At 47.6% G+C, this 12,904-nt stretch overlaps 1 protein-coding gene across 1 annotated transcript in view; it reads right to left on the bottom strand.

Moving 5' to 3' along the window:
- Positions 1 to 12,904, bottom strand: part of SLCO2B1 (solute carrier organic anion transporter family member 2B1) — a 149,541-nt gene that overhangs the window by 24,099 nt on the left and 112,538 nt on the right. The window contains exon 11 of the mRNA XM_063950909.1: positions 2,193 to 2,352. Coding sequence (XP_063806979.1) covers positions 2,193 to 2,352 — 160 coding nt within the window. The remainder of the gene's footprint in view (positions 1 to 2,192; positions 2,353 to 12,904) is intronic.

Below are 12,904 nucleotides of genomic sequence, written 5' to 3' on the forward strand. Positions count from 1 at the left end.
TTTACTGTGTGGGCATGATATGTAAAGGGCACCACTACTATGTGGCATAATGTGTAACGGGCACTACTACTGTGTGGCATAATATGAAAGGGGCACTACTACTGTGTGAAGTAATGTGTATAAAGGTCACTACTACTGTGTGGCATAATATGTATAAGGGGCACTACTAGTGTGTAGGTATAACACGCATAAGGGGTACTACTACTATGTGGTGTAATGTTTATAAAGGGCACTACTACTGTGTGGGTGTAATGTGTATAAGGGGCACTACTACTGTGTGGGCATACATAATATAAGGGGCACTATTACTATGTGGGTATAAAGTGCAAGGGGCACTACTACTTTCTGGGCATGTGTGCAAGGGGAACTACTACTGTGTAGTATAACATGTATAAGGGGCACTACTACTGTGTGGCATACTGTGTATAAGGGGCACTACTGTGTGAGGTAAAATGTATAAGGGGTACTATTACTATGTGAGCATAACTTGCAAGGGGCACTTCTACTTATTGGGCATAAAGTGCATGGGCACTACTATTGTGTGGCATAACATGTATAGTGGGTACTACTACTGTGTGCCATAAAATATATAAGGGGCACTACTACTGTGTGGGCATAATGTGTAAGGGACAAAACTACTGTGTGGCTTAATGTGTAAGGAGCACTTTTACTGTGTGGGCATGATATGTAAAGGGCACTACTACTGTGTGGCATTATATGAAAGGGGCACTACTACTGTGTGGCATAATATGAAAGGGGCACTACTACTGTGTGAAGTAATGTGTATAAAGGTCACTACTACTGTGTGGCATAACATGTATAAGGGGCACTACTAGTGTGTAGGTATAACACGCATAAGGGGCACTACTACTGTGTGGTCATAACATGCAAAAGGGGCACTACTACTGTGTGAGCATAACATGTATAAGGGTCACTACTACTATGTGCATAATTTGAATTGGGTGTACTATTGTGTGACCATGCTCCATCCCCCATGAGGCCAAATCCCCTGTTTTGGGCACACACTGTCTGTATTTAAAATATGTGGGGTCATCAATGCTCTTTCTGGCACAGGGAACCAAAATGTCTATGCTTTGCGACCAACAGGTTACTCAGAAGGTTGATTATTGACTGATGTCTGCATCTTTGTATACAAGCGGCAGATCTTAGACGCCTCCGGTAGACCTCTTAACACAAAGGTCGGCAGCTGCGATAATTGCATATTTTTGCACAGCCGCTGTGTACTTAATTGCAGCTGTGACGGTTTTTGTCGCCATCTCTGAGTCAGGCACGGTGTCCGCAGATATGCACTAGGACTCGGAGACTACAGTAAAACACAGAAATATGTTTAAAATTATAATACTCGGGGAAAACACATAAAAATCCAACAATGAGATTTCTTATAGAGTGAGGAATAATATCAGCAGCAGCCTGTAATCCAGTGACCTGAGAGGGCAGATAGGCAGGAGCAGAGCTTCTGAGTGAGTATGAGTGCACAGGAAAAAAGGAGGGTGTGGGGTGGAGGGGGAGCAAGTGGGCGGGGGGACCTGCCAGTGAGAGCTTACAGGCTTGGGGAGTGTGAGTAAACAGGGAGGGGAACTGTGTTTTAATATGTGTGTACTTTGGCTGTGGTCAGTGGCACAGAGAGGGGGGTGGCAAATACTAATTGTCCCCCCTGCATGGCCACCACCACCTTCCGTACAGTGGTGGGGAGGAGGGGAAGTAAGGACGGGGGGATTGTGCACTGAGGAGGACGACTCTACCCATAAGTGCCGGCCGCCGGGGAGGCAGTGAAGGTGATGAATAAGAAAAAAGTTTGAGTTAAAGCAAGTGGAGAAAAATAAAGTTGAGTTAAATAAAATGGAGAGAGATAAAGTAGCAACCAATCAGCTCCTAACTGTCATTTTTCAAACACAGCCTGTAACATGGCAGTTAGGAGCTGGTTGGCTGGTACTTTGACGCCCTCCACTCCACTTTATCTGTCTCCAAGGCTTAGTACATCTCCCTCTTAGTCACGGATGAGACTATTGCTGTATATCAGACGGACCAGCCGATTTCACCATCGTAAACTGCCCGCAGAATCCTGGTGAACAGAATGCATGTAAGTGGCTTATTAATAGTACAGCACTCATGTTTAACAGGCGACAAACCCGATATGTTACATTAGTCACAGGAAAGTCTTTGTCACTCACCAGAACTTTATTCTCCTTATAGTTAAAGGCCACGGCTTCACATCCAGCGTAGCACGGAGAGATGTACTCCACGCCGTCTGCTCCGCAGATGGGATTGAAGGCTGTTTTGGAACAACCACATTGCACGCTGCATTCAGTAACATTGTACCAAGCTCCGGCACTGGAAGACAGCACATACCTCCTGACTGATTGTACAGGGTCACACAGTACATACCTCCTGACTGATTGTACAGGGTCACACAGTACATACCTCCTGACTGATTGTACAGGGTCACACAGTACATACCTCCTGACTGATCATACAGGGTCACACAGTACATACCTCCTGACTGATCGTACAGGGTCACACAGTACATACCTCCTGACTGATCGTAGAGGGTCACACAGTACATACCTCCTGACTGATCGTACAGGGTCACACAGTACATACCTCCTGACTGATCATACAGGGTCACACAGTACATACCTCCTGACTGATCATACAGGGTCACACAGTACATACCTCCTGACTGATCGTACAGGGTCACACAGTACATACCTCCTGACTGATCGTACAGGGTCACACAGTACATACCTCCTGACTGATTGTACAGGGTCACACAGTACATACCTCCTGACTGATCGTACAGGGTCACACAGTACATACCTCCTGACTGATCGTACAGGGTCACACAGTACATACCTCCTGACTGATCGTACAGGGTCACACAGTACATACCTCCTGACTGATCGTACAGGGTCACACAGTACATACCTCCTGACTGATCATACAGGGTCACACAGTACATACCTCCTGACTGATCGTACAGGGTCACACAGTACATACCTCCTGACTGATCGTACAGGGTCACACAGTACATACCTCCTGACTGATCGTACAGGGTCACACAGTACATACCTCCTGACTGATCGTACAGGGTCACACAGTACATGCCTCCTGACTGATTGTACAGGGTCACACAGTACATACCTCCTGACTGATCGTAGAGGGTCACACAGTACATACCTCCTAACTGATCGTAGAGGGTCACACAGTACATACCTCCTGACTGATCGTACAGGGTCACACAGTACATACCTCCTGACTGATTGTACAGGGTCACACAGTACATACCTCCTGACTGATTGTACAGGGTCACACAGTACATACCTCCTGACTGATTGTACAGGGTCACACAGTACATACCTCCTGACTGATCGTAGAGGGTCACACAGTACATACCTCCTGACTGATCGTAGAGGGTCACACAGTACATACCTCCTAACTGATCGTAGAGGGTCACACAGTACATACCTCCTGACTGATTGTACAGGGTCACACAGTACATACCTCCTGACTGATCGTACAGGGTCACACAGTACATACCTCCTGACTGATCGTACAGGGTCACACAGTACATACCTCCTGACTGATCATACAGGGTCACACAGTACATACCTCCTGACTGATCGTACAGGGTCACACAGTACATACCTCCTGACTGATCGTACAGGGTCACACAGTACATACCTCCTGACTGATTGTACAGGGTCACACAGTACATACCTCCTGACTGATCGTACAGGGTCACACAGTACATACCTCCTGACTGATCGTACAGGGTCACACAGTACATACCTCCTGACTGATCGTACAGGGTCACACAGTACATACCTCCTGACTGATCGTACAGGGTCACACAGTACATACCTCCTGACTGATCATACAGGGTCACACAGTACATACCTCCTGACTGATCGTACAGGGTCACACAGTACATACCTCCTGACTGATCGTACAGGGTCACACAGTACATACCTCCTGACTGATCGTACAGGGTCACACAGTACATACCTCCTGACTGATCGTACAGGGTCACACAGTACATACCTCCTGACTGATTGTACAGGGTCACACAGTACATACCTCCTGACTGATCGTAGAGGGTCACACAGTACATACCTCCTAACTGATCGTAGAGGGTCACACAGTACATACCTCCTGACTGATCGTACAGGGTCACACAGTACATACCTCCTGACTGATTGTACAGGGTCACACAGTACATACCTCCTGACTGATTGTACAGGGTCACACAGTACATACCTCCTGACTGATCGTAGAGGGTCACACAGTACATACCTCCTGACTGATCGTAGAGGGTCACACAGTACATACCTCCTAACTGATCGTAGAGGGTCACACAGTACATACCTCCTGACTGATTGTACAGGGTCACACAGTACATACCTCCTGACTGATCGTACAGGGTCACACAGTACATACCTCCTGACTGATCGTACAGGGTCACACAGTACATACCTCCTGACTGATCATACAGGGTCACACAGTACATACCTCCTGACTGATCGTACAGGGTCACACAGTACATACCTCCTGACTGATCATACAGGGTCACACAGTACATACCTCCTGACTGATCGTACAGGGTCACACAGTACATACCTCCTGACTGATCGTACAGGGTCACACAGTACATACCTCCTGACTGATCGTACAGGGTCACACAGTACATACCTCCTGACTGATCGTACAGGGTCACACAGTACATACCTCCTGACTGATCATACAGGGTCACACAGTACATACCTCCTGACTGATCGTAGAGGGTCACACAGTACATACCTCCTGACTGATCGTAGAGGGTCACACAGTACATACCTCCTAACTGATCGTAGAGGGTCACACAGTACATACCTCCTGACTGATTGTACAGGGTCACACAGTACATACCTCCTGACTGATTGTACAGGGTCACACAGTACATACCTCCTGACTGATCGTACAGGGTCACACAGTACATACCTCCTGACTGATCGTACAGGGTCACACAGTACATACCTCCTGACTGATCATACAGGGTCACACAGTACATACCTCCTGACTGATCGTACAGGGTCACACAGTACATACCTCCTGACTGATCGTACAGGGTCACACAGTACATACCTCCTGACTGATTGTACAGGGTCACACAGTACATACCTCCTGACTGATCGTACAGGGTCACACAGTACATACCTCCTGACTGATCGTACAGGGTCACACAGTACATACCTCCTGACTGATCGTACAGGGTCACACAGTACATACCTCCTGACTGATCGTACAGGGTCACACAGTACATACCTCCTGACTGATCATACAGGGTCACACAGTACATACCTCCTGACTGATCGTACAGGGTCACACAGTACATACCTCCTGACTGATCGTACAGGGTCACACAGTACATACCTCCTGACTGATCGTACAGGGTCACACAGTACATACCTCCTGACTGATCGTACAGGGTCACACAGTACATACCTCCTGACTGATTGTACAGGGTCACACAGTACATACCTCCTGACTGATCGTAGAGGGTCACACAGTACATACCTCCTAACTGATCGTAGAGGGTCACACAGTACATACCTCCTGACTGATCGTACAGGGTCACACAGTACATACCTCCTGACTGATTGTACAGGGTCACACAGTACATACCTCCTGACTGATTGTACAGGGTCACACAGTACATACCTCCTGACTGATCGTAGAGGGTCACACAGTACATACCTCCTGACTGATCGTAGAGGGTCACACAGTACATACCTCCTAACTGATCGTAGAGGGTCACACAGTACATACCTCCTGACTGATTGTACAGGGTCACACAGTACATACCTCCTGACTGATCGTACAGGGTCACACAGTACATACCTCCTGACTGATCGTACAGGGTCACACAGTACATACCTCCTGACTGATCATACAGGGTCACACAGTACATACCTCCTGACTGATCGTACAGGGTCACACAGTACATACCTCCTGACTGATCGTACAGGGTCACACAGTACATAGCTCCTGACTGATCGTACAGGGTCACACAGTACATACCTCCTGACTGATCGTACAGGGTCACACAGTACATACCTCCTGACTGATCGTACAGGGTCACACAGTACATACCTCCTGACTGATCGTACAGGGTCACACAGTACATACCTCCTGACTGATCATACAGGGTCACACAGTACATACCTCCTGACTGATCGTACAGGGTCACACAGTACATACCTCCTGACTGATCATACAGGGTCACACAGTACATACCTCCTGACTGATCGTACAGGGTCACACAGCACATACCTCCTGACTGATCGTACAGGGTCACACAGCACATACCTCCTGACTGATCGTACAGGGTCACACAGCACATACCTCCTGACTGATCGTACAGGGTCACACAGTACATACCTCCTGACTGATCGTACAGGGTCACACAGTACATACCTCCTGACTGATCGTACAGGGTCACACAGCACATACCTCCTGACTGATCGTACAGGGTGACACAGTACATACCTCCTGACTGATCGTACATGATCACACAGATTACCATCACCCAGCGCTCAATATTATTACATAAAAAAACTATTAAATAGAAACCACTGACAAACATGGATTAAAGTTTAGTCTGTCAAAGTGATTACATATATACAGACGTGTCCTTTCGGGATGGTATCGGGATCCTGGCGTTTGGCATGATGACGATCAGAAGACTGAGAGTGGCATCCCAATGGTCAGGATTGGGACACCTTTTAGATATGTATGCTACCCCTCCCCCCCACGCCTCCCTACCTGCAGCCTAACCCTCCCCCCTTATTGCCTAACCCTAACCCTTCCTTCTTAGTGTCTATCGTCTAACCCTAACCCTCTACCCCTGCCGCACCATAACCCTAACCCTTCCCCCTTTGTGCCTAACCCTCCTCCCTGCCGCAGCCTAACCCTAACCCTCCCCCCTCAGCGCCTAACCCTCCTCACCCGCAGCCAAACCCTAACCGTACCCCCTTAGTGCCTAATCCTAACCCTTCCCCTTTGTACCAAACCCTCCCCCCTGCCGCAGCCTAACCCTCCCCCCTCAGTGCTAACCCTCCCCCTCAGTGCCTAACCCTCCCCACCTGCATTCTAACCCTGACTATACCCCCTTATTGCCTAACCCTAACCCTTCTTCTTAGTGTCTAGCCCTATACCTCCTTCTTAGTGTCTAGTGCTAGTCCTCCTTCTTAGTTTCTAACCCCATCCCTCCATCTTAGTGCCTGACCATCCCACTAGTGCCTAACCCTCCATCTTAGTGTCTAACCCTCCTTCTTAGTGTCTAACCCCAACCCTCCATCTTAGTGCCTAACCCTAACCCTCCTTCTTAGTGTCTAACCCTCCTTCTTAGTGTCTAACCCTAACTACTTCTTAGTGTCTTACCCTAACCCTCCTTCTTAGTGCCTAACCCTAACCCTCCTTCTTAGTGTCTAACCCTAACCCTCCCACTAGTGTCTAAACCTAACCCTCCTTCTTAGTGTCTAAACATAACCCTCCTTCTTAGTGTCTAACCATAACCCTCCTTCTTAGTGTCTAACCATAACCCTCCTTCTTAGTGTCTAACCCTGACCCTCCCACTAGTGTCTAACCCTAACACTCCTTCTTAGTGTCTAACCCCAACCCTCCTTCTTAGTGCCTAACCCTAACCCTCCTTCTTAGTGTCTAGCCCTGACCCTCCTTCTTAGTGTCTAACCCTAACTCTCCTTCTTAGTGTCTAACCCTAACACTACTTCTTAGTAGAGATGAGCGGGTTCGGTTCCTCGGAATCCGAACCCGCCCGAACTTCATGTTTTTTTTCACGGGTCCGAGCGACTCGGATCTTCCCGCCTTGCTCGGTTAACCCGAGCGCGCCCGAACGTCATCATGACGCTGTCGGATTCTCGCGAGGCTCGGATTCTATCGCGAGACTCGGATTCTATATAAGGAGCCGCGCGTCGCCGCCATTTTCACACGTGCATTGAGATTCATAGGGAGAGGACGTGGCTGGCGTCCTCTCCATTTAGATTAGAAGAGAGAGAGTGAGATTGATTTTAAACAGAGACACTTGATTTACTGGAGCTTAGGAGTACTGTAGAGAGTGCAGAGTTTAGTAGTGACTGACCACAGTGACCACCAGACAGTGCAGTTTTATTTAATATAATCCGTTCTCTGCCTGAAAAAAACGATACACAGTGACTCAGTCACATACCATATCTGTGTGCACTGCTCAGCCCAGTGTGCTGCATCATCTATGTATATATCTGACTGTGCTCACACAGCTTATAATTGTGGGGGAGACTGGGGAGCAGTGCCAGTTATAGGTTATAGCAGGAGCCAGGAGTACATATTATTAAAATTAAACAGTGCACACTTTTGCTGCAGGAGTGCCACTGCCAGTGTGACTGACCAGTGACCTGACCACACTGACCACCAGTATAGTTAGTAGTATACTATATTGTGATTGCCTGAAAAAGTTAAACACTCGTCGTGTGACTTGTGTGGTGTTTTTTTTTTTTATTCTATAAAAAACTCATTCTGCTGACAGACAGTGTCCAGCAGGTCCGTCATTATATAATATATACCTGTCCGGCTGCAGTAGTGATATATATATATTTTTTATATCATTATTTATCATCCAGTCGCAGCAGACACAGTACGGTAGTTCACGGCTGTAGCTACCTCTGTGTCGGCACTCGGCAGTCCATCCATAATTGTATACCACCTACTCATGGTTTTTTTTTTCTTTCTTCTATATACATACATACTACATCTCATTATCAACCAGTCTATATTAGCAGCAGACACAGTACAGTAGTCCACGGCTGTAGCTACCTCTGTGTCGGCACTCGGCAGTCCGTCCATAATTGTATACCACCTACCCGTGGTTTTTTTTTTCTTTCTTCTTTATACATACATACTACATCTCTTTATCAACCAGTCTATATTAGCAGCAGACACAGTACAGTAGTCCACGGCTGTAGCTACCTCTGTGTCGGCACTCGGCAGTCCATCCATAATTGTATACCACCTACCCGTGGTTTTTTTTTCTTTCTTCTTTATACATACATACTACATCTCATTATCAACCAGTCTATATTAGCAGCAGACACAGTACAGTACGGTAGTCCACGGCTGTAGCTACCTCTGTGTCGGCACTCGGCAGTCCGTCCATAATTGTATACCACCTACCCGTGGTTTTTTTTTCTTTCTTCTTTATACATACATACTACATCTCTTTATCAACCAGTCTATATTAGCAGCAGACACAGTACAGTAGTCCACGGCTGTAGCTACCTCTGTGTCGGCACTCGGCAGTCCATCCATAATTGTATACCACCTACCCGTGGTTTTTTTTTCTTTCTTCTTTATACATACATACTACATCTCTTTATCAACCAGTCTATATTAGCAGCAGACACAGTACAGTAGTCCACGGCTGTAGCTACCTCTGTGTCGGCACTCGGCAGTCCGTCCATAATTGTATACCACCTACCCGTGGTTTTTTTTTCTTTCTTCTTTATACATACATACTACATCTCTTTATCAACCAGTCTATATTAGCAGCAGACACAGTACAGTAGTCCACGGCTGTAGCTACCTCTGTGTCGGCACTCGGCAGTCCATCCATAATTGTATACCACCTACCCGTGGTTTTTTTTCCTTTCTTCTTTATACATACATACTACATCTCTTTATCAACCAGTCTATATTAGCAGCAGACACAGTACAGTAGTCCACGGCTGTAGCTACCTCTGTGTCGGCACTCGGCAGTCCGTCCATAATTGTATACCACCTACCCGTGGTTTTTTTTTCTTTCTTCTTTATACATACATACTACATCTCTTTATTAACCAGTCTATATTAGCAGCAGACACAGTACAGTAGTCCACGGCTGTAGCTACCTCTGTGTCGGCACTCGGCAGTCCATCCATAATTGTATACTAGTATCCATCCATCTCCATTGTTTACCTGAGGTGCCTTTTAGTTGTGCCTATTAAAATATGGAGAACAAAAATGTTGAGGTTCCAAAATTAGGGAAAGATCAAGATCGACTTCCACCTCGTGCTGAAGCTGCTGCCACTAGTCATCGCCGAGACGATGAAATGCCAGCAACGTCGTCTGCCAAGGCCGATGCCCAATGTCATAGTACAGAGCATGTAAAATCCAAAACACCAAATATCAGTAAAAAAAGGACTCAAAAATCTAAAATAAAATTGTCGGAGGAGAAGCGTAAACTTGCCAATATGCCATTTACCACACGGAGTGGCAAGGAACGGCTGAGGCCCTGGCCTATGTTCATGGCTAGTGGTTCAGCTTCACATGAGGATGGAAGCACTCAGCCTCTCGCTAGAAAAATGAAAAGACTCAAGCTGGCAAAAGCAGTAGCACCGCAAAGAACTGTGCGTTCTTCGAAATCCCAAATCCACAAGGAGAGTCCGACTCCAATTGTGTCGGTTGCGATGCCTGACCTTCCCAACACTGGACGTGAAGAGCATGCGCCTTCCACCATTTGCACGCCCCCTGCAAGTGATGGAAGGAGCACCCGCAGTCCAGTTCCTGATAGTCAGATTGAAGATGTCAGTGTTGAAGTACACCAGGATGAGGAGGATATGGGTGTTGCTGGCGCTGGGGAGGAAATTGACCAGGAGGATTCTGATGGTGAGGTGGTTTGTTTAAGTCAGGCACCCGGGGAGACACCTGTTGTCCGTGGGAGGAATATGGCCGTTGACATGCCTGGTGAAAATACCAAAAAAATCAGCTCTTCGGTGTGGAAGTATTTCACCAGAAATGCGGACAACAGGTGTCAAGCCGTGTGTTCCCTTTGTCAAGCTGTAATAAGTAGGGGTAAGGACGTTAACCACCTCGGAACATCCTCCCTTATACGTCACCTGCAGCGCATTCATAATAAGTCAGTGACAAGTTCAAAAACTTGGGCCGACAGCGGAAGCAGTCCACTGACCAGTAAATCCCTTCCTCTTGTAACCAAGCTCACGCAAACCACCCCACCAACTCCCTCAGTGTCAATTTCCTCCTTCCCCAGGAATGCCAATAGTCCTGCAGGCCATGTCACTGGCAATTCTGATGATTCCTCTCCTGCCTGGGATTCCTCCGATGCATCCTTGCGTGTAACGCCTACTGCTGCTGGCGCTGCTGTTGTTGCTGCTGGAGTCGATGGTCATCCCAGAGGGGAAGTCGTAAGACCACTTGTACTACTTCCACCAAGCAATTGACTGTCCAACAGTCCTTTGCGAGGAAGATGAAATATCACAGCAGTCATCCTACTGCAAAGCGGATAACTGAGGCCTTGACATCCTGGGTGGTGAGAAACGTGGTTCCGGTATCCATCATTACTGCAGAGCCAACTAGAGACTTGTTGGAGGTACTGTGTCCCCGGTACCAAATACCATCTAGGTTCCACTTCTCTAGGCAGGCGATACCGAAAATGTACACAGACCTCAGAAAAAGAGTCACCAGTGTCCTAAAAAATGCAGCTGTACCCAATGTCCACTTAACCACGGACATGTGGACAAGTGGAGCAGGGCAGGGTCAGGACTATATGACTGTGACAGCCCACTGGGTAGATGTATGGACTCCCGCCGCAAGAACAGCAGCGGCGGCACCAGTAGCAGCATCTCGCAAACGCAAACTCTTTCCTAGGCAGGCTACGCTTTGTATCACCGGTTTCCAGAATACGCACACAGCTGAAAACCTCTTACGGCAACTGAGGAAGATCATCGCGGAATGGCTTACCCCAATTGGACTCTCCTGTGGATTTGTGGCATCGGACAACGCCAGCAATATTGTGTGTGCATTAAATCTGGGCAAATTCCAGCACGTCCCATGTTTTGCACATACCTTGAATTTGGTGGTGCAGAATTTTTTAAAAAACGACAGGGGCGTGCAAGAGATGCTGTCGGTGGCCAGAAGAATTGCGGGACACTTTCGGCGTACAGGCACCACGTACAGAAAACTGGAGCACCACCAAAAACTACTGAACCTGCCCTGCCATCATCTGAAGCAAGAAGTGGTAACGAGGTGGAATTCAACCCTCTATATGCTTCAGAGGTTGGAGGAGCAGCAAAAGGCCATTCAAGCCTATACAATTGAGCACGATATAGGAGGTGGAATGCACCTGTCTCAAGCGCAGTGGAGAATGATTTCAACGTTGTGCAAGGTTCTGATGCCCTTTGAACTTGCCACACGTGAAGTCAGTTCAGACACTGCCAGCCTGAGTCAGGTCATTCCCCTCATCAGGCTTTTGCAGAAGAAGCTGGAGACATTGAAGGAGGAGCTAACACGGAGCGATTCCGCTAGGCATGTGGGACTTGTGGATGGAGCCCTTAATTCGCTTAACAAGGATTCACGGGTGGTCAATCTGTTGAAATCAGAGCACTACATTTTGGCCACCGTGCTCGATCCTAGATTTAAAGCCTACCTTGGATCTCTTTTTCCGGCAGACACAAGTCTGCTGGGGTTGAAAGACCTGCTGGTGAGAAAATTGTCAAGTCAAGCGGAACGCGACCTGTCAACAACATCTCCTCCTTCACATTCTCCCGCAACTGGGGGTGCGAGGAAAAGGCTCAGAATTCCGAGCCCACCCGCTGGCGGTGATGCAGGGCAGTCTGGAGCGACTGCTGATGCTGACATCTGGTCCGGACTGAAGGACCTGACAACGATTACGGACATGTCGTCTACTGTCACTGCATATGATTCTCTCACCATTGAAAGAATGGTGGAGGATTATATGAGTGACCGCATCCAAGTAGGCACGTCACACAGTCCGTACTTATACTGGCAGGAAAAAGAGGAAATTTGGAGGCCCTTGCACAAACTGGCTTTATTCTACCTAAGTTGCCCTCCCACAAGT

The sequence above is a fragment of the Pseudophryne corroboree genome, chromosome 2, assembly GCF_028390025.1.
Source record: "Pseudophryne corroboree isolate aPseCor3 chromosome 2, aPseCor3.hap2, whole genome shotgun sequence".
In the NCBI taxonomy this organism is placed as follows: domain Eukaryota; kingdom Metazoa; phylum Chordata; class Amphibia; order Anura; family Myobatrachidae; genus Pseudophryne; species Pseudophryne corroboree.